Source organism: Dermacentor andersoni, unplaced genomic scaffold (genome assembly GCF_023375885.2).
Source record: "Dermacentor andersoni unplaced genomic scaffold, qqDerAnde1_hic_scaffold ctg00000044.1, whole genome shotgun sequence".
Lineage (NCBI taxonomy): Eukaryota > Metazoa > Arthropoda > Arachnida > Ixodida > Ixodidae > Dermacentor > Dermacentor andersoni.
The window spans coordinates 654,173-677,941 of NW_027314758.1; the positions used below are offsets into that span (position 1 = coordinate 654,173).

The 23,769-nt window shown below is 47.5% G+C and overlaps 1 protein-coding gene across 1 annotated transcript in view; it reads right to left on the reverse strand.

Annotated features, from left to right (window-relative positions):
• LOC140214441 (uncharacterized) overlaps positions 1-21,412 on the reverse strand; it is a 111,141-nt gene extending 89,729 nt beyond the window's left edge. The window contains 1 exon segment of the mRNA XM_072285797.1: positions 21,257-21,412. Within this exon segment, the coding sequence (XP_072141898.1) occupies positions 21,257-21,268 (12 nt within the window). The 5' untranslated portion in view covers positions 21,269-21,412.
• Between the last annotated feature and the right edge of the window lie 2,357 nt (positions 21,413-23,769).

The window sequence follows — 23,769 nt, forward strand, 5'->3', positions numbered from 1 at the left end:
AGAGAGATACAGACAGAAACCTTGTTTCTCTTCATGGGACCGTTTCATTTTCGGTCACGACCCGGAAGTACACTCTCTCGGGTGTAACCATCTCATGCGCCTCTCGAAAGAAAAGAGAGTTGTTGCTGCGCTTGTGTGCGTTGTCTTGTTCTTCAAATGCAAATGACCTATGCGTGGACGCACCCACGCACAATTCGACGCGAACACCTGTGCCCGTTCAAAATTGCGGCTTCATTGCCTTTCGCGCCGTGACGCCGGAAGGACTGGCGAGCAGAAGAAAACGTCCGATTTCTGTTACACCACAATTATCCTGCTACGTAATGCCCTCCTGGTGATGCATGTATTCTGAATCAAATAACTAAGGAAACAAATAAACCGAACTCGACGACGAATGGCTGTTGCCACATTCGGTGCAAAAAACAGCATCTTAATCGCCTAGCGACAATGGAGGGGAACACAGCTGCGTAACCATGTACCTAATGTCAAGTAATGAAAACAGAACGGAAATACTGAGACAGGTAATTGCGTAACTATTCGAAACCGGATGAGTGTGTCCGAAAACGCGGAGTTATAATCGTTTTAGATTAAGACGATTCGTTGTGCATAATGCTCGGACTCGGTGCTGAAATCATTGAGCATGATTTAAAAGCATGTCGATGTATCCATCCTGAAATGAACGAAGGTGTCCCTGCTCTAGTCCTTGGCCTTTAAGGACAGAAGAGGAAACGCATAAGGATTTGCGATGGAGACTGTGGTAAGAGATGGCTGGAAGGTTGACGGCGTAAAAATAATATAAAACATAAATGAAAGTCCATCTTCCTATTTTTAATAGTTTAGCTTAGTGTAATATAATAAAAGGCACAGCAGAAATGTATAAAGATCCAGCTTGGTAGTACCTTATGCGATAGAAAATATATGTAGGTGGGTTTTGTTGAACTTAATCTAAAAGCACTACGAATGTTAAACCCTTAATTATGTGATAGACATATAAATTCTGGGCTTTCACGGGAAATACACATGCTAGCAGACAAGCACTCAAACGTGCGTGTTAACGTACTGCCTCGGAAGTGCATATACTAGTCACTTCTTTTTTTTTATTGATGCGATATAAGGAGACGTTGACGCACATTTTAAGGCTCCGGCTACCCCTCAGCTCTTGAATGGGTCTAGCTTACGACATACAGTGTTCAAGATTACATATCAAATAACCTTTTCATACAAGCACCAGGACTCGTCAAGCAACGTTCTTACACTAACACTATGACGTAATAAACACATGGTACATTCAACATACAGGTTAAATGACTCCACATTTCTATATTACCTTAAGTGTACGTATCCTCTCCAGCATGTTAGCGCTGCCACGAAGAGGAGGAGTTATACCATCTACTCTTGAACTGTCTCAAGCAGATTACGTGTATATAATGCCTAGCATACGAACGGCATTTACTTTACTCGCATAGCACATTACACACAGACAGTGCCTCGAACACGAACTCTATTTACTTGACTCACATCGGCCTCTTTCACGGGCCAAGGGGCTGGGTTAGTGGCCTTCTAAAGCAGCCCATCGCGAGGCCGCGAGCGCATTTTAAACGGTTCTTTGAGGACACCGGCATAAGTGATCAACACTAACTTCACGGCGCCGTGTGTAGCTTAGTTGTCGGCGTCCCATTCGTTAAAGCCCATCGGTCTACCTTTGACACCTACGGACTAGCAACTTTCCGTAAAAGTCCTACATTTCCTTCTGTTTAATTTACGTAGTGGAAGAATTAGTGCACTTTTGTGTTAATGTCACCAAGTTAAAAAGAGTATCCCTGGCCAGCATACTGCGACAAAGACTGCTGTACTTACTTTCGTCTAAAAAAAAAGAAAGAAAAGGAACTGTTACCGTCACCTGCGGAGGATAACACCTTCGCGTATGCATTTCGCCCCCCAGACCTCGTCATCGTGAAAGTGCGAGCAACCATGACGCTGGCGTGAGACCTTCGGGGCGGTTCCCGCGACGGCACTGCCTGAACGGCCTCGTCCGCCCTGCACGGTGCCGAATGGTCCTCGCATGAAGATCGTGTGCGTGCTCAGACGGCGGGAGGAGCCCGCTGTTTTCCGCAGCAGACATCGCGCTAATGACGCACACTTTTGAAACGCTTTCGCACGTGACCTGCGACCAGCTGTGTGGTCTATTTCTCATAACCACCCCTCCACACCCTCTCATTTTCTCTCGTTCGCCGTGCAGCGACAAGAGACCCTTGCTGACACCGAAGTAACTCCGAGATGCCTAGACACCGTGGAGTGGGTCTTTTAGCGCGTCAATCTGACGTCACGTTTACTGTGGCCTTCAGCGGATCGCTGATGAGCCATGGCTACACACCACTGATCCCTATTTAAAAGCAGAATATATATATATATATATATATATATATATATATATATATATATATATATATATATATATATATATATATATATATATATATATATATATATATATATATATATATATAATGAGTTAGAGCTAAATGCGAGACAAATGCGTTAGGATAACGTCGCGCCTCTTTGAGGTCCGGGAACTATGATTTAAGCCGCGTTCACCACATTGCAAAGTGTTGTTCAAACGTTCAGTCGAAACGCGTCCTGCCTTTCTTCGAGGCGCGAGGTGCGACTGACGGCTGTCTGTAGCAGATCACTGTCAGTTCCACTATTTCCAAATATATTCGAAAAAAAAAAGTTCGGTAGGCCTGGTGCGCATTCAGGGGAAGAAGTCACGCGTATACGGAAACGTAACTTTGACTTCCTAACGCTCTTGTCGTCACCCACGAAAGCCGTGCCACGGGGCCGGAACGTTAGGTACTGAAGCTGCCTTTTCGCACGTGTGATTACTTCTTCCCATATATCTCAAATTATCTTTTCGTCCACTATCATTTCCCATCAGAATTCATTTTCGTTGCAGATAACACAGAAAAATAATATAACTTATACACATAATATGTAAACGAAATGGAGTTCACATGTGGGTGATTGACAGGGTTAATCTTACAACTGTATGGTTCGCCGTGATAGTGAATACGGTCATCGCAGACTGTTACCAACCGCGTGCATAGTACGAAATGCATCTTCAGTGTAGGGCACTGTGTATCGATACGAGGACGTCTGTCAGATAATGTGTGTTTGAGTGGAAGCGAAAGGTTGCGTTGAACGAACAAAGAGGCTACATCTCCTCTCAACAAGCCTTTGTTCTCGCATTAAGGACAGACAAAATGGCGCAATCCCCTGTGAATCGAAACGACGCTGCGAATAATGACCCAAGCCAACTGGTCTTTGCTGCGCGCAATTCGTACGCGAACTTCACGCAACGCAACCACGACCCTCTGCTGCCAAGCGAGGGGCGTTGACAAAGAGCTAGACTGCGGGGCGTCCGGGTCAGGTTATTGTTGCTAGGACGCTCACTCTCGCGTTCCTTTCAGCCGCTAACGTACACTGGTTAGACAACAAACGCAACCAGCGAACGACCGACGTGCGAAAGCGCATCTTTGTGATGGGACAACAAAGCAAGGTGTGTCACTTGGCCACCGTATTCGGTGAACGAAAGGAAGACACGTGAGAGGTCGCGGATCTCGGAAGCAGCGGAGCGCAGCCGGCCGTGTACTTTCACCATCATGCAAGGGAGCCGACCACGTATTTTCGTCATCGTACAAGCGTGACGCCTTATCACGATTCACCTTGCAATCCCGTCTCTATACCGTTCGGTCCGGGCCTGCTCAATGTGAACGGCAGGGAAAACAAGCTGCGAAATTGAGCGGGCAGGAGATATTCTACTGAGGCTATGAAAGAAGTCTTCGAGGTGGACATAGTGCTTTGAACAGGTAATCCTCGGTTTGCTAGAGCGACAGAATCGAGTGCCGATGGAAGGAAGCTGCAGTGCAGGATAGTGAAGCGCTGGTTATGAGATCATAAAACGTTCAAACGTATCTAGGTTTGATTCGATTGGCACAGGACTGTACACAGTCTATCTACGAACGATGACGAGGACTATTAGGGCAGAATCATCGCTATATAAAAGCTTGTTTCTTAGAGACCTTATGGCGCAGTGAAACATTGCAGCTTACGAGCACATTCTTGCACTTCTCATTTTCAGAATTTGCGCTGTCAAACATTTCTTAGACTGCGCATTAAAGGGACGTTATGACGCGGGACTTCATTCTGTCCTGTCTCCACCATCTCTTTTCTTTTTTTTTCGTCGTCTTTACGACGTTTTCACCGCGTCATATCAGCCCCTACCAGTCTGCCCAATTATAAATCTTAAAGAAGTCCCTATACTGGCAGCGCCTCACTGATTTATTCGTGCTTTCTTTAACGTCACAACAACGACGCTAGTGCTACGAAAGACGTCGTTGTGGAGGGCTCCGGAATAATTTTGATCACTTGGAGTTGTTCAACGTGCATCTAAATTTAAGTGCACGAGCGCCTTTTCTTTTTTCACTTCGTCACCATCGAAACCAAGGCACAGCGAACCCGCGATTACATACTCAGCAGTAGTATATACGCCATCACCATTAAGCGACCATGGCGGCTATGTAGCAAAGTGTTTATTAAAAAAACTTACTAGAGCACACAGAGACGGAGTCAGGCTTCCCATCATGATGGTTAGTTAGTACGTGGATTTGTCTAATCTTCGTAACTGGGTCTTCAAACGTTGTTGTGGCGTTATTTATTGCAATTTATCATTCTAAACTTCCAGAGCGTCTATTATAATACTTCAAGCGCAGTGAGGCAATTAGCTTCTGCCCCATATACGTGATCACTGCGAATTGTGGCATTCATAGCGCAATAAGGTTGCTGGAAATAATCAATTATCAAAGTTACAAACCTATTTGAAGCCAGAAGGACCAACGTCCAGGCTAATCCACGTGCTAGCTAGCCATCGTTATCGTGGAGACGAAGCCGTCACATACAGGGTGTTTCGGACTCAAATGTTTTCACCATGTGTCGGTTGCGTTCGTTGTCTCCGGATATACGGATGCACCTCCCGCCTGGGTTACCACGACGTGAACAGATCATGCTCTACCGTTTGTGGCTAGGCGTTGCCTTTACGAAATCATATGCTTTCCTCATTGGAATGGCCAACAGCCCCACGTGCGACACATGCAACATCGACGAGACGCTCGCACATATTACCTGTGTCTGCCCGCGACATAGTGCTCAGCGACAAGTGATGTGCAGAGTGCTGGACCAGTTGGACAACCGTCCATTATCAGAACTGAAAGCTTTAGGCCAAGGCTCCGAAAGAACATCCGTGTTGAAGGCCTTACTCGCGTTATTAAGGTTCCTGCGGTCTACGGCGCTTCACGACAGACTCTAAGAATGCCGCCCCCTACCGCTCTGTAGTGTACGCGCTTTGTTCGTGCATGTCTCTCCTTCTTTCTATCTCCCCCTTCCACTCTGTTTCTCTTTTTATCCCCCTTAAACCATCCCCCTGCGCAGGGTAGCCAACCGGAACTACATCTGGTTAACCTCCCCACCTTTCTCTGCATTATCTTATCTCTCTCTCTCTCAGCGAACACTTTCAAATTTTTTTAAAGGTTGGCTGCGGCAGATAGCTCAATTCTAGTTTATGAGCCGGTCTACTGGATGCGGCGGACACTAGCTGCACAAAAAATTGGAATGCAAAATCGAATAATTAACAAAAACGGACTAATTAACTTTTAAGCTAATTATCTTATGACCCACATTGCAATTTACAAATTCTAGCAGTGGACTTCGCAAGGCGGATCCACTTGGAACGAATTCTCTGGACTACACCAGTTTCGAGAAATAAATTGCCGAATTTTGCGGAGAAATGCATTGGCGTTCAGTTACTTGTGTGATTCATTGCATGAAACGACGTATTCTTAACAAATTAACTGGAACGCCAATGAATTTCTCCGCAAATTTTGGGAATTTACATCTCGAAACTGGTGTCATCTTGAAAATTCGTTCCAAGTGAATCCGCTTTGCGAATTCCACAGCTATAAATTGTAAATTGCAATATGGGTCATAAGATAATTAGCTTAAAGGTTAATTAGAGAATTCTTGTTAATTCGTCGATCTTGCATCTCAATTTTTTGTGCAAGTAGTGTCCGCCGCTTCGAGTACACCAGCTCATGAACTAGACCGGTGATATCTGCCACAGGCAACTTCTAAGGATTTTTGAAAGTTCGCTGAAACACCCTGTATATATTTGCACCTCCCGTATAGATACTACAGCACCAGAGTTCCCTCCGGTCACTTCTTTTCTTTTTTTTTTGGGGGGGGGGGGTGGGGTGGTGGGGGGTTTGAACTCTACGGCATACGTATACCGCCCGACTGCCGGCTTACCTCAACTCTGAAGCTGCAGTCGCGCACGAACCACTCGCACTCGTACATCCTTGCGTACACGGCCCAACTGCTGAAGTCGCTGCAGGGCGGCGCGCCGCCTTTTATAAGGCCCGAGAAGAACCGCAGTCGGGGGTCCCCGGTCGGGGGCGAAGACTCCAATCAGCGACGCGAGCCACACTTGGCCCCTCACGGACACGCCATACAAAACAAGGGGGGGCTGCCCGGCGCGTCTTCAAGGAGCCCCCGATATCTGACGCGCGATGCGCAGCGAGCGCATGTTATACTGCAGCGGTATACAGTCGAGGTGTCCCCGTCGTCACTGTCGTCGCTGCTGACAGGACGAGACGACCCCGCGGGCGGATAGACGGAGCAGTGATGAGATCGCGCGGTAATGAGCACGCGGTCCCCATTGTCTTTGATCGGCGCCGAATCTCGGTCTTGGCCGACGGTCGTCCCTCTCCCCCCCTCCCCCCTTATCGCCTATTACGCGTCCCATGTAACGTCGGGGCTCCTGTGAGCAACCTCCCGTGTGCGCAAATTCTGTGCCATTATGCCTTTCACCCCTACATTTCTCGTGTTCTTTCTGATACACATGTAGCTGCAGTGAACATTAATTGCGATGATCATTGTGGCAATGACAAGAGACCTGAAGCTCATTGCGCGGCTGGAATTCCTTCGTCATCCCCGAACCTGTGTCACGAGACCATTGATCGGACTGATCCCTGTTGGTTTTGCCAGCTGCTTCTCTCGTGGACGAATTGCGTAGTAGTTCGTTCACGTAGGTGCGGGCCCGGGGTCCGTATAACGAATGGTGTTTTGATCCAGAGCTTGCCCTTATATGGTGCCTTTGGGGCGTGCTCCCGTCGTAATAGCGATCGGCGTCGTAATAAGACGATCGCCTGCGCGTCGTGTAGACTTGCAAGCAGGTTCAAATTTGTGAGTGATTCGAGGGAAGTAGCGGCAGAAATTATTTTGTTCGTTTCTGTCAGCGCTCAAGTGCCGGGGTCGGCGATCCAGGCCGCCCCGTCTGGAATTGTCAGTGGCACTTACGCACAGGAATTCAAGGAAGGGACGTTTATATTCAACCAGACAGCTGTGCAAGTAAAGCGAGTGGAAGAGACGAAAGAAGCTTTATCTTTTTGCACAAGGATGAACTTGCAAAGCTTTTTGTTTACATAACTGCTGTTTGCCACTGGCTTCGCCAATAACATGTCAGGCATCACGATTTGTTGGCCTTTGCTCTTACGAACGCTTCTAGAGCAAGTCCTTTCTTCTGAATGTGGGTCCTGATTTAGCCCCCCCCCCGTAGACGTTTCGTGTGCCTTCAAATACGCTCCAACCAGAAGGCACTTGGTGCGGCACTAGCGTGGCGCCACGAATGCAATATAATGTGACGCCGGGCCGGTATCAGCAGGCACTGCCGCCAGCTACGTTGATTTAATATGTTCCGTCGTTTTTTGTTCGTTTGTTTGCTTGTTTTGCGCTGCCGAAATAAAATAACAAGTGAAACCGAATCTGATCAAACACGCTGCGTTTTCAGGTGCACGAACGGTTGCTGAAACATGACTGAGGCCGGCTAGGCCATCCACACCAATCGTTTATCATCGCGGCCTCACATGATGGAGCGGCGGAAAGACTGGATATGCCTGCTCCGTAGGCAACAATACGTATACAGTGCTCGGCAATTGAAACGCGATACTCGAAGCACATAGTCGCTGGCGCTTTTTGCCATAACTGTAAGCGCTGGTGACACCGAACTGATGCATCGTGGTGTACAGTAAAAGCGAGAACCTTTGTGACGCAGGGTGACTGCATTTGGTCTCACGGCGATCACCTATATAGTACTCACCTGTGGCGTAAGAAAGAAAGGAAATGGTGGCAGCTATGCGCTCCCAATATTGCGTTTCAATCGCCGAGCATTGTACATTTCCGACACCGCTTTGCTATCGCGTAATAGTTCTGGCATTGATAAAGGAGCCGTTCATACGCAAGAGCTTCGTGTCCCGTGAAAATTGCCTGTCTTCACCTCCGCAGCTGTAAAGGCTCTGAGCTTGGGCTACGCGCAGGCGAACACTCAGATTCGTAGTCGCCCTTTTGCCGTCTTAGCGCATCACTCTTCTTTTCGGGGTACATTTTCCTTCCTCGGGCTTCCCAACTCTAGTTGCGTCCGGCACATGGCTGTCTGCTGCGCATCGACGGCTAACGCAAGCGCACCGGTGTTTTGCCACCTGGCGCCATCGACGGCTCTCGTCGCGCTATAAGCTCTGTGAAATGGACCATGACTGAAGATTGGGCTTGCTTATAAGACATTAAAAATGACGAAGCATTGAAATGGACCATGACTGAAGATTGGGCTTGCTTATAAGACATTAAAAATGACGAAGCATTGAAATGGACCATGACTGAAGATTGGGCTTGCTTATAAGACATTAAAAATGACGAAGTATTGCAAAGACAAAATTACTTACAATGGACCTGAGAACAGGAACTTAAATTAAATTGTGGGGTTTTACGTGCGAAAACCACTTTCTGATTATGAGGCACGCCGTAGTGGAGGACTCCGAAACTTTTGACCACCTGGGATTCTTTAACGTGCACTTAAATCTAAGCACACGGGTGTTTTCGCATTTCGCCCCAAGAACGGGAACTTGCCGACACGTGTGTGATCGGCGAAGCAGCTCAATAAACAAATAAGTTAGACGTACGACACCGTTTTCCTTTTTCTTTCTTTTTTGTCCATAATTTGAGAGAGCAGCTCCTGGGCGCCCGTTCCTGCGTTGAGCGTCGGCGTAAGCGAGTGAACGAGCACAGCGAAGGATGAAAGAGCGAACGCGCAGCGGCGGATGAAAGACGGCAGTAGAATAGCGCGCCGTCGTCTGTTCACCGATGACGTGCGGAGAGCGCGTCCACTGATATCACATATGGAAACAAAGCACTGCATTAGCGGAGGTCTGTCTGCGGCGACTGCTGTGAATCGCGCCTACGCGTCACCCACTTGCTGCCTCTCGCGATCTCCCGATGAGCGAGGTATAGTCGGGCCACACTTCGCTCCATTTGCAATGCACCCCACGAGACACATTGTCCGCGCCAGCCAATGTATCGCGAAATGCAAACACCTATATATTTCGCATTAGGGTGTATCGTAATCGTCGGTGAATTTTTTACTCCGGAAAGAAATGGTACTACCTGGGTCGAACCCGAAGGCGGTACGACGTCTCGCAGCGTCTTCGTAGCATTCTGCTACGTGGTAATGACTGGGGGATGAGAGTCGACCCCGAAGGCGGGGGTGCAGTTTAACACAACGTCCCAAAGCATTATCTGCCCCGAGGCGAGAATGGGACAAACTGACGCGCTCCCGCTCGTGACGCAAGGAAGAAAGTCATTCAAGCACACACGACTGCTTGGTTATACGGGTCATACCGTTCTAGAGGCGTTCGTTGTAGAAGTGCTCGACTGCAGCTGGCGTCGGCGCGAGAGAAGCATGCACACGGTTCGACCCAACCATGCATGCAGCAACTGGTATGGCCAGGTACATTGTCATTAATTCTGTGAAGCGGCCGAATGGAAGCTATAGTGCCCTCGAGTGCTTCGTTATACGGGTAATTCCGTTCTAGAGGCGTTTGTTGTAAAGGTGCTCGACTGCAGCTGGCGTCGGCACGAGAGAAGCGTGTGCGTACTGTTCGATCCTACAGCGACCGGCTCTAGACCCAGAAGTGCTATTGGAGGCCAATAATACACGAACAAGCCTACGTGTTATCGCTCATATCCACTGTAGTCGCTCTGGTAATATTTGCAGTCTTCTTACAAATACTTCTTCATAGTATGATTAACGAGAAAATCAGAACAGGCTTCATAAACCGCTTCAGTAGCAGCGAAAGCCTTTTAGCTCAATATTTCCCATGCAAAGCCCTTAAAGCGCACAAACGCGATGTTAAAGGTCATATTTGGCAAGAACGCGCTTTTTTGAGAGCCTGAAAAAAACCACAACTTCGACGCCGACCCCGATTTGCAAGAAAAATTCGCATTACGTGAGTGTCCCCGTGTATAGGTGTCACGTTCTTGTGATACTAGCAGTGACCAAAGATGACGTCAAAAAGGTTTATTGAAGAACGGCCGATGCCCGCTGGCCCCTGGGGCACGTACCCAGAGGCACGTACCCAGAGGCACGCATCCAGGTTCCACATCCAACGTTTCGACAAGTCCGCTTGTCGAAACGTTGGCTCCAGTTTTTACCTTGTTGTTGTTTTGCTTATCGTCTTGAATTTACATCTCCCGCTTCCCCCGTGCTCCTCCTGGATACCAACGGTACGTATTTTACGCATTTTTCATACATCGTCCGTAATTATTGTTTGCTCTTCCCCTATTTACATGATTAACTGGTGCTTCACGTCTTAGCTAACCACGGTGCACTCCGCCATTGTTGGCGGAGTGCATTTGCATCTCAATCTACCCTAATTTTCTGCTTTATATATTACATGGTGCCATGAATGTGGTCTGCTTCGTACAAGTGCGACCTTTCTCGAAAGCAGACCCACGAAAATGCCGTTTTCCGGTACCTCAAGCCTTAAAACCCGCAGTGCGAATTCACTGGATGCACCGTGATCGCCTTCGTCCCATCGTCTGCTTCGCATGCCAGTGCTCTAACTTCTGTGGCAGGGTTTGGGTACGGGCTAGTTAGTATTCCATTGTAGACATCACTTACAGCGCGTACGTACATATAGACAGAAGGACCGATTGAGGTCCCTCTGCCTGCGCACGCCCTGTAAGTGACGTTTACTCTAACTTCTGCCGTTCGCGGCGCTGCCGTTCGCGGCCGCCCGGTGCCTATAGAAAAGCCCTGCACTTGATCCACAGCTGTAGTCGAGTTGGCAGAGCAAGCAACGTACTATATGCTATGGCTGGCCGGCGCAAATCAACGGCCAGTATGTAAGCCAGTTGCGTCTCGCGCTTGGCCACGTCCCGAACTGGGTCTTGGCCGCGGGTCTGCCCAAAGCAACGAGCAAATAATTGGAAGCGGAGGGAGGGGGGAGAGCTTCCGTTGCGCACGGCTTTCCATCCATCGCCCAGCGGGCAACAACCTGCACGCCTGTGTGTGCAGCAACAGCGCAGCATGCATCCAGGTCGCGGGTTTCACGGGTCACCGCCGGGAAAGCGAGAGGAGAGGGCGGGAAAGGGTGAAGCGGCCCCCGCGCCTATACATGAATTGATCGCGCATGGACGTGACTTGAAGTTCGCCGGTCACAAGGGGCTTATGCGTATCACGTTCACTGCGTGCACGCCGAAGGCTGTGGGTGTGCGGCAGGTCCAGCTGTCCGGCGTGTTGCCGCGTTTTGCTTGGGATCGGGCGTTAAAACGGGCAGTGGAGGGGGCTCGCCGGTGGTCCTATTAGCGCGTTTGAGTGTTCGTTTATTCGTGTCTTATAGGCCGCGACGGTTAAGGGCACTACAGCCCAGTTTCGTGACGTCCGTCGCAGGTATCGCAATCGCGTTTATTTTAATCACGTCTGACGTAATCGTGTCTTCACAGTTTCCGCGTAGCAGAATTCCGTTTTCGGGTATGTATTCAAATTAAACTCCGACGCTATCAATATCTGTAGGTTGTGTTCGGGTCGTACATTGCGATTTTTCTTCGCAGTTTACTTTGAGGAACTCAATTAGTTCAGTAACGGCTCTGCGCCTCGCGGAGGGCCTGCGTGGTTGTGGTTCGGAATTACTTTTCGCCAAGTGACGTCCGACGCCGACATCGGATATATCGTGATACGGGGCCCTTAACGCTAGCGCGTTAAAAGCGGTTTCCATCCAGGAATAGATCTCGGACATGCTATTTATGTGAGCCTTAACTTCATGTCGCCGTAGGCCATCATGATGTCGTCATCGCACCGCCACTATCATCGTGCCTATAGATCGTTGTCGGTGTCGTCGTAGGTCTGCCGCCGCAATAATCGTGCCACCATCGTGTCACCATGGTCATTATCATCATCTGCTATGCCGTCACATTGTTGTGTCACCATCGTCAATATTATTCTTGTCGTCAGGTCAGCTCCTGCTTTAGGTGCATGCCACTATAAAGCATATTCTCTAAGTACCCTCACATATTTATTTATTTATTTATTTATTTATTTATTTAGTTTGTGTGATTTTGCTGGTCTAAGTTCCACTCATGCTGGCATCGTACGGTTCATTTGTTTTGTTATTTTTATTATGCATTGCACCGTTTGTGGATAGGAAATGAAGTCGCCGTAAGCTTTCCCATGTCCATAGGTCGGAGTCAAATGCGCACTTAGAATCAAACAATATTTAAATTTTTATGGCATTTCTGGAGTAAGTGAGCTATTAAATAAAAAAGGAGGGAATCGATTCACTATTCCAATTTATTTATCGAACGTAAGTTTCGTATCCTTTTACATGTTTGTTTCAAGTATCTATCTATCTATCTATCTATCTATCTATCTATCTATCTATCTATCTATCTATATATCTATCTATCTATCTATCTATCTATCTATCTATCTATCTATCTATCTATCTATCTATCTATCTATCCACTCATCCATCCTTTGCATTTTTTTTTATTTTATTATTCTGCGTCGGACAGGTAGTTATTAGGTCAAATTGGGAAGAAATCACGGTTACCAGTGGATGTGCGCTGACGCCATCAGAGGCGACAATATAACTTATCAAACTAGATGCAAAAAAGGGAGCGAGAAATAGAGATTAGATACAGCCCACTTTAATGAGACGTGGGCGCCGTGTCTTCTCGAACCCTCGAGCAAAGCTGCAACGACGGGCGCCTGTTATTGGTAACGCTATACTATAGACACGAGTGGGGGCGCCATACGGCTATAGGAGAGTCCATGACCCACATACGCGAAGGCATGTTCTCTCTTTACAGATTACCGAGTTACGGGAGCTCGTGGACGGTAGATGATGATCATCATGATGGATAGATGGATGAATGTATGCGACGATCGTCCCCTAGCTTTGAAACGCGGTGGTGGGCTGCGCCACCAAGCTCTTTTTCATACTTTTCCTAATTTCCTATCTATTTTATTTTTAATGATGACGTCACAAGCTGGTAGACACACCTTGTGACAATTTGGCCAACTACGGTGCACTTGAAACATTTTTCGTCTTGTGTGTCTGTTCAGTTGAAGAAAAATCCCAAAAGGAATGCACGTTAACCGTCACGTCGCTACCGAAGCTTTACGCCAGCAGTTTCCTTAAGTGTAATATAGTGCGTCAATTCTGTATTGGCTTTGTGTGTCCTCATTTTCAAACTCTGCGTCACAAGATGTCGCTATCAGCGCTGTTGTGCATTACACCACTCCGATAACCCGGTGCTCCACCAAATGGCAATACCTTTACGGACAAGTTGAAACTCCATATTGTGCCGTCGCGCGCATTCCCGGCTGTTGCACAATTAAGCAGACAACGGCTTCGGATTGACTGCTGATCATGGCACGTCTTCTCCAATTACGCCCCTCCAGGGGCCAGCATGCGTTGTCGGGCGAAAAGCGTCTTCTTTTTTCAATCCGCGCTGGAAGGCACGCGAAGGCCGAGTTTTACTGACGCACGTACACAACGGGGCATGTCGCACAAACGACACCCTTTGACGACTCAACTCTGCCCGGACGCAATGGAGAACCGGGCGTGTGCCGTTGCCTGTCATCCCGGCTTCAGCCAAGACAAGTCGCGGCTCTGTGTTGCGTCTCGTTTGCAAGACCGCGCCTCCTTTGTTTTGCGAGCGAGAGCGCGTTGTCTCTTCCCCGCCGTTGCGCCGTGTGGTTCGAGAGTGTTTACACATGTCTCGGATGAACAGCGGGCGTGCGGCGTCCCTCGAGGATGGAACGCCGTGCGGTACACGTGTGCCTGTTCACAAGCGCGGTCGGTTTCCTGCTTTTTGCCGCGAGAGCTACCGTGCGTTTCAAGGTCGCCGAACGCGGTCAACTAACTACTTTTCGATTTAAAGCGACACTGAACAGAAACGCTAAATCAGTCTAGATTAATAAAGCGTTGTTTCAGAATTTAACTTTCATTAATTTCTCGGTAATAGGTTGATTATTAAATGAGCAAATGAAAGTCATTGTGTTATTTTATTTTTTTAATTTCGCGCCGGTACTCCGCAACCTCACTGTGACGTCAGGGATTTCAAAGTATCTTTGTTCTCGTATTTTGGCCGTTTTCGCTCAGTAAACATAATGAAACTTGCTAAGTTCAGACTATGGCTCTTTTAGAATGCAATATACTTTATCTCTGCCGATAAATAGTTAACTACAGTTGATGAGAATGGGAGCATGATCCTCCCTTCCATGTGCCCCGTAACGTCAATATTCATGACATCGCGAAAGCTGGTACGAGAATTTTAAGGTGGTGTCGCCACCCATCGTTTATTTCTTCGTCTTTTCTCGCATAACAGGTATCTTCTCGTGGTAAGAGTCCTTTCTGGTATATTATATGAACGATTTCCTAAAACAGATCAACTAGTTTTTTTAGCCTCTCTTTGACAATTGCACGTTTGTTGTTTTGATTATTAAATGATGAGTAGTGCGAAAATGGTCCACCTAAGGGCCCACTATGCATGAAATGCAAGGAGTGCATGAAATTAACAATACAAAAAAAGAAGGAAGGTAAAATAGCGGAGAATAGAGTATCACTTAACTACAACGTAACTTGCTGTATTGATAAGCAGTAAGTCTACGCCACTTCATATCTTTCCAAACAACAAAGAGGAGTCAGATTCATTCTTAATCAAATGGGGAAACGCTTGTACCATTACCTTCAGGGTGGAGTAGCTGAGACAATGGCATATGCATTGGCACATCTTGCATTTGAAACAAACTTCGCCTTAGGAGTCAAAATTAGGCGAGTCAGCGAACATATCTCATTGACACGTGTACTTGTTTATCCTTATCGGCTGACCGCGTTTCACTGCCTAACAAATGTTATCGCACAGCGCAGGACGCGCTTGCACGTATCGGAAGTTTCGCGAAAGTTATCGATGGTCCTATCCGCTGTCTGTTGTCGAGATAAACGAGGGCGCCCGGGGTTGAAAGCGACCACTGTATTCGCATTCACATCTATAAGCGAAACAGACGTTGATGCCTCCTCTGTATCTGCACCTCGCTAGCAGTTTAACTTCATTTAGAAAAGCGACGAATCATTTCTTCTTGCTGGGTTTCACTGCGTGCACGTGTGTTATCGAATTTTTCAGATGTTTCGAAATTTCGAGTTTCCGACGTCATGCATCCGCAAAGGGAAAAAAAAAATACAATTGCGAGGAGTTTAATTTTCTCGCTTCCATTTTTGAACTACCTTAACCTAACGCACAGCCCAAGCTCTTATACCCATCTGAGCGCAGTATCACTCTCGGGGCAGCGTTCCTGCTTAATACTCGTGGGACACCGATGCTAAAGGGTCATTAATCTGATTTTATTATAGATAGAGTCACGCTATATGTCCATGCCGTGAAGACCGAAATGTTCGCTGCAGATTCCGCCCGTAGAAAGTGTACGCCTGAACAGGAGTCGTCCTGGGCTGACCCCGGGCAGTTAGTCCAACGAGTCCATGCGTCGCCCTGCACATCGTGTTCCGTCCACACCCATCGCAGATGTGGTGGCGGCGGTCGGCGAAACGTGAGCATCGCGGGGACGAATCACGTCCCAAAGACGCGTCCCTCGTCCGCGGGGCGGCGTCACGATCGAAGGTCGGCCCGATCGAGGCAGCCAGCGCACGTACTGCTGAACAGGCCTCGGAGCAAGCGCTCGTGTGTATGCGTGTGCGTTGGTGCGTGCTTACGAGAGCTTGCGTATATGTTTGTGCTGTTGGGTCCGTGGTCGTGACTGGGCGCCTACACGGTCGACGTCAAAGCGAGCGCCGTTATTCCGTGCCGGCCGGATGCCATGCGTGCGTATAAGCGTCCCTTTGAGGCTCGCCACGCGGTTTTGTGTGCGTCGTCCTCGGCTTTGACGATTTGTGGCCGGAAAGAATAGAAAAAAAAAAGAGGGAGGAGAATGGAACCAGACTGCATGTCCGCGTGCATAAGTTATTCCTTGTTCGTGCGTGGATGTCACCATGAGTCCTTACTCCTTGTATACAACGGTGGATAAAAGCTGTGCCGTGTGCAAGCTGTGTTGCAAGTTCACCTAGTCTCATCCATTAGTATAACTCTCCATTACGGCTGTCGCGGTTCAAATTGATTCTAATATATCACAACCATTCCACTCTGCAGGTGAAGATGGAATGGCAGCGAAATCTGATGACAGTCGAAGCTCTCAAACGAAAAGCAAAGTGCCTTCGCTGCCATTCCATCTTCACAGAGTGGAACGGTTGTCATTTCTTGCGTTGCGAGTCTGGCGTCGTTGCTCGTTCGGAAGTGCCCGGGCTCGCGATTGTCCTTTTCGTTCAGCATTGCGGGAACGTCCTTCGTCGGTGGTCCTTTCGCGCCGGCGCCGTTTACACTCTCGTTGCTGCTCCCTCCGGCGCTCCACGTACGCATGTTGCTCTTCGGGTGTATGAACTATACGTGTTGGCCCCAATGATAACGCAACTGTTTTTAGCGCCGATAGCTCTCCTGCTTATGTACTGCGATAACCTTGACGTCACGCTGTTGTTCACGGTGAGCGTTCTAATCTGTTCCGCATTTTGACATCTGCGGCGCCGCACTGTACCCGTATGGGTTTGTTAGAAATCGCTAAGTCCATTTGTGTTGCCGGACGCCGAAAAATCTACGGAAGGTCAGTCATATACAGCTTTTGCTGTAACAATATTTCAGAAATTACTTGAAGATAAAACATAGAAACGTCTTATATGACAACATATATATATATATATATATATATATATATATATATATATATATATATATATATATATATATATATATATATATATATATATTGTGACGGCCGGCATTTATTTTTAGCAATAAAATCGATTGCTCGACGACATAGCGTATGGTCGGGAGGAAGCATGTTGAACGAAACAGCGGAAAACGAAACCCAACAAAGTGCAGGTTACAGAGTATTGAGACGCTTCGTGAACAAGGCTTCCGTGCGGAAGCCGCACGCCTTAAAAGTTTTTAACCTATCTTTTTTCGGTCGGCGTTGTCGTTCTTCCTTTTGTTCAACATATTTTTGCCAATTCATGCATACTTTTTTTGCGTTCGTCATATTGGCGCATTCGAGATGGAGGGAAGCTGCAGTAGCAGCAGTTGCAAAGGAAACGGGTGCCTTAGGGTGCTTCAATGGGCGCGCCTACGGGTGCAGTCACTGTAGCGACGCTTGGCGAAGATGGAGTGTGCTTCAAGAATGCAAGATTGAAGCAAGGTAGAAGATTTAGCCGCGCCATAGGTGCGTGCGGGGTGGCAACGGGGGGTGACGCAACGACGCAAGGTTGGCATAACGTAACGATTATTTTCGCCTTAAATCTATTCCTCTATTACCTTTCACAGCTCTCGGCCTACCAAACCTAGCTGCCGATGACGTAGGAGCGCCGCTCGCGCCAATGACGAAGCACAAAAAAGGAAAATAATTGGAATAGGATGGTCGCATCATCGCGGCCCAGGTCTCCTTCGAAAAGCGAGTTAACAATTCGGTTGTCTTCCGTTCAAGAAAACATCACGTGCACAGCGGTGCGATCAGATTACCATCAATTTGCGGCCCCTAACTATAGCTGCTAAGGTTGGGGCTAGTCGATTGTACGTGGCGAATGATTGCAGCGCGCCACTGTGAAATAAGACACTCGGACATGAAGAACGTACGCGATTGATTGGTTTGGTTTTCCTCCCACGATGGAGCGTATGCAGTGCCGTCTTCGTCTTTTCTTTGTGTCCGAGTGCCTTATTTCACAGTGGCGCGCTGCAATCACTGACCCCAACTAATACGTCCCTTTATATAAGATTCTTATATAAATAACCGCGCAAAACGCATGTCAGAATGCGTGACGAAACGCATCTGCGCTGTTAAAACAATTTTTTTTTTCTTGTAACTGAAAGCGGAGGCATCCATGGTTCGTGCCAGTCTGCGGACTGTTGTGGCAAAGGAAACGCTCGTAGAACAAACAAGGCAGAGAGCGTTTCGAACAGGAAAATACTTTTAAAGTACGGCTTGGTGGATGCGGACGTGTTTAACGTACTGGTTGAAACAGGTTAGAAGTTTCGCCAGAAAGATTGTTGTGTCGAGTAGAAAAATGAGAAGCAGGTAATTAGAAGTCTGGGGATGCTTAGGCAACCGAGGCACAACTTACTTACACATACCTCTGAAGTGCGCGTCAGAAGAATGCAACTTCCTTACGGCTTCATCTCGGATGGAAGTTTTAGCTGGTTTCAGGCAGTTGAATCCAGTGGCATAACCAGAAAGGAGGGGGGGGGGGGGGGCAAAGGGGATTGTGTTACAACGTGTGATAACACCCACCTGCCCACCATCCCCCTCACCCTTCCTCTGTCAAGTGCTAACCATCTCTCTGCTACCCGTCCCCCTCCCCCCCCCCCTCAAGAAAAAAAATATATAATAGAAAAAAATACTACGACACTGGATTCAACACTCTGGGAATAACTATCTCCATACTGCTGTCATCCCGACAATTTGATCCGAGTGGATAGCCTTAGAAACTAACGGGCTACAATTACGAAATTGCATAATGTGCCGTAAGGTATTTAGTCAAAGGCTCAATTCGCGTAATTTTGTTATATTAGTCGGTTGCGCGTTTTCATTTCTCGTGGAAGTAACGTCCGCCTCTTCGAGTAAACCAGTTCAAGGATTAAATTTTATGTGCGATAGAAGATATTAAAAAATACGTGCAATATAAGAACAACAATAATTTTAAAGGAATAATAAAGAAAATGCGTTAGCTTATAGGTCTTACTGGGCAGCGTCATTTCAACCAATACCAAGACACGTCAAGTCCCGCCGTCAAAGAGAAAAAAATGGAAAGAAATTGCTTGTGCACCTATCTCCCTTCGCACCATAAATTTAGCGACGATTTTAGGTCCGAAGTTTAGCAAAACGTGATACACGCCGTACTCGCACATTAAAAAGTAGCATTCTCGAACGCCGCCGTGGAGATTACGCGTAACGCTGTCATTGTTAAAGCCTCACACTATCTGTTATCGCTTAGTTTTTTCAAGTGCTAGAGGTCGACTCTGATACTGCGGCTCTATCTCTCGGTGCTGCCGTTCATCGTTATCGCTGTGAAATACACAACGCGTATGGGAGCGTCGCTGCTAAGGACATCTTCTAGTCCACGTGTTTTATACCGTAGCCACATGGACTTTTATAAAAAAAATTTTGTATACACTTTTTTTTACATTCCTGCCCCACTTGGAACCTGGCACGTCCTAGCATAGGCCGATGCTTTCATGCATATATTGTTGGAAAGAAACGACCCGCCATCGTGCACCATTCGCTTAAATATAAATCTGTCCAGCTGCAGTTCTACGACAACTTCGAGTGCCTAGATACACCAGCTTCGGCAAACGCAGGTAGTAGTAAGTAAAAAAGAAGAAAGTGTTCGTATCTGTACGCCTTTCGTGCCCTAGATGAGCTGCATTGCAGAAGTCGACGTGTCACGTCGACGCGACGTGATGACTGTCGGCACTCTATGACGGTTTAACCGCCGCAATATATTGTATAGTAAATGTGCGTTGCGCTGCTGACCTCGAGATGGCGACGTCGATTGCAGCCGCATTTCGATGGCGGAGAAATGCAAAAGCGCTCTCGTACTTGAATTTAGGTGCCCCGCGTGTTCAAAGTTAAACCGAAGCCCCCTCCCCCCATAAGGCATGCCTTATAATCAGATGGTGGTTTTGCCACCTAACAGCCCAGAATCTGATTTGTTATCGATCTGTTTAAGCGCATTATTGCAGGCGCAAATAAACCAAGAGCCAATTCTTACAAACCCAACTAAATATTACCCTGAGTTTATGCTCTGGAACTTTACAGTACGTAAATCGCTGCATAAGAGATGGAAAATTCGCGAAACCTAAAAAAAAAAAAAGGCTAACTTCAAACTCACATAGAGCCCGTAGAAAACCATGGGGATCCGTCAGGACCACTCTGTTATCATTTCAGGCAGTTGGTTGTTCGAGAGTATTCTTGTTCTAGAACTTTCACTTTTGCAGACGATGGGCAATGCGCGTGCCGTCTGAATGTTTTGAACGCCACTACGTATTCGAATTGCTGAAATTTCGTTGTTTCTTTTGTCCTCGAAGCTGTAAATGGCTTTATGTTGGAGCCAAACTTCAGATAGGAGCCGCGAAAGCTGAGCGAAAGTGACAGGTGTGACCTACTTCTTTGCACCGCGAACGCATACAGTATCCTTCCGCAACGATCCGTGAAAAGGAGGTCCTTTATTCAGGCTATAAATTACTAAAAAGGGTCTGCTTTTGCGACGGATCTGGATGTTGCAGTTGATGCATTGAAAGTGCGTTGATTTCACCTCCAAGGTCATAGTGTTATGTAGAAATTTCAACCATTGCGCGGTATTGCTTCCAATATCGCGCGTCGATACAGTATCCTTCCGCAGTGAAATTAGCTATCATCTCTTTAGGCCGACAGCCTCATCTACTTTCTTTTAGACAAAGCCGGACATTCAGCACAGCTGCGTTGATGTTCATGTTTAATAACTTCCCTGGGGTCCGAAATTTCAAAATCACGCAACGGTGCTCCGACCATTATATGCATAATATTTTGCGGGACATGTTTTCGAGAGGGGAAAAAAATCGATGAAGCAGCGGAATTCCGGTGCAAACTTCTGGTGTACCTCTTATAGACAGAGGGCTGATTCGACTGTTAGCTCTTAAAATTTGGACGCGGGAGACTGCCGCAGTTTCGACTATTTGTTCTAGAGGGGCGCGGTTGAGCAACTATGATACGTTAGTTGGCAAATCAGCGGTCACTTGGACTCACCTTGACGACCATGGCGCCTCTTTGGGTCAAAAAAATAAAACCACGGGCTACACGGACTTGCTTTTGGATGAAAGCGAAAGAAACGCCACTGCTGCCGCCTCCGTTTGTCTGAGCGCCCCGCGATAACGCAACCTCACCGAAGCCAAGGCAGAGACTGAAGAGCAGACGACGCGAACGAAGCGAAACAAAACGATGGGCGACACCGGTTTTGGGCTGGACGGACGGCGCGGGCGAGACCGCAGGGAGAGAAGCCTTTTCCCCTCGCCCAGGCGTGACCGCCTCATTGGCGCGACGCCAACGTGACGTCACGGCTACGCCTACGTTTTAATTGGGCATGCGGGGGCAGCGTCCACTTTTCGTGCCGCTTGGATCTCGGTCCCTGTGTGGTGCCCGTTTGAATGTATGACCAGCAAGCCTTGCGCAAGTTAGAGCTACAGACTTTAGAGGCCGATTTCACACGGCTGATCGCTGCGAGTGGGAACCGAACATGATTTGGTTGTCTTATTTATTTATTTATTTTAGTTTGTATTACAGTACTGGAAATCCTCGACTGAGGGTCACAGCAGGGAAGGAAAACAAACTACCGAAGACCAAACAAAACATAAACCAAAGCTACGAAAGACTATCGGCACATCTGGGGGGGTATTCTGTAAGAGTCCACCTAGCGGACTGTCTATTTCTGCCACTGCTGATTGGATGCAGCGGTACGAGAAAGGAGGAAACGAGCGTCCCTAGCCAATCAGCAGCGGCCGAAATGGACAGTCCACTAGGTGGACTCTTACAGAATACCACCCCAGTATGACATAGCACATTCACGTAAGCACGCATCCCTAGCATAGACTGAGAAACTAAGTTCAGTCCTGATTAACCTCTCTGCCTTTCATTTCTTCTCTCTCTATTTTTCTTTTTGCAGGGATGTTGAAATATCTTTAACCACAACAACAGCGTTTGGAAATTCGTTCCACACTTTAATCAGGCCTGCTGGAAGAATGAGTTGAGTATACGATACGTGTCGCTGTGCGCCCTGTACGGCAGAATAACAGAATCGACGTTGGATTGTGGGTTTCTTTCATCTAAAGCTTGTAGGTAAGTATTTATGCTCATCAGTATTAATTTAGTATTGAATTAATGGTTGGACTCTTTTTATTAGGTGAAGAGAAACTAGAAGACCGACCTCCTTATGGCCTGCTCTGTCTAAAGTAATTAGCCAAGCGGTCAATCGCAAGAAGTTTTGACTTTCGGCCAACAGGTTTACCAGTTCGGCTTTGGCTGGGCTGGCTCCTTACGCAGCATCGCTCGGTCCTTGTGAAAGCACCCTTCACTTGTTCAGCAGCTCGTGAAAGAGGTCTACGAAGTGCGAGCTTCCCATCAGATTGGCGCCGATATAGAGTGTATGAGAGCAAACAGAGTATGAGGCCAGATATAAAATATTGGCGAGTACGCAAGATGAAACGTATCGGAAGATTAGACATACGTTCTGCACCGTGGCCTTGTCAGCGACCTCAGAGGTACGTCGTTCCTAGAGATGTGGCCGATATACCCCTCACTTCGGTATAGAACAGCGTAGTGCAGTGATAAGTATACCTGTTCTGCGCTAATCAGGTGCTGGATTTACAATGACGTCTGCAGAAGTTAGAAGTACACGTGATTAGAGTATACTAGCGACTGATGATGTGAACCGTGAGCATCGCATGCGTGTGATCGGCTTAATAAATTTGTACATTGACAGGTTGACGGTAGTCTGTATAGGCGAAGTGAAAACACATTCCTCGAGATAAGATCGCGGGTATGAGAACAATTCAATGGAAGTCTTTCACATTTGTTATCGCGTCGATAAGTCTGATTGGTCAACAATGATAGCCGTGGAACACTAACATATATCTGCTTTTCTTTCTGTCCTAATATTCCTCCTGCGCTCTAAATGAAGCATTACTGCGTTATTTCAACTCAGTCCCGCACGCAAGCACCGGATTTCCAGAGCAAGGGCATTACTTACAAATTTGCGATTAGATTAGAGATGACGAAGCGCTGACTACATTCGTTTGCTTTCCGTTTTTGGGTTGGAAGGGGCCATTTGCAAAAGTATTCTGCGCATGCGCGAGACAGGGGTCCCCAACGGAAGGCGTTATATTAGACGGCGCGTCATTGTCTTATAATAAACGGAAAGAATTGCCATAGATTGGCGCGAGAGCGATTTTCTTCCTTTTTTTTATTTGGAGACAGCATAACCGACTGACCAGTGTTGGATATATAGGCCACGTTATCTCATGAACCGCAACTGACTCAGCCCAACTCAGCTGGTCGAGAAGCGACCAAATATTACCGCTAGCGATAGAGGCGATGTGCCTCGTTTTCCAACCGAATTTTGTAGTTCGGCCGCTGCGCGCAAGAGGGCGCACACTATTTTGCAGGTCGTCCATTGACAATGTGCACACTTAAACTTGACTAGCATGTGCTTACAAATGACGCACAGTTATGCAGAAGGCCATGAAATTATGGCTGTGCAGAAGGTT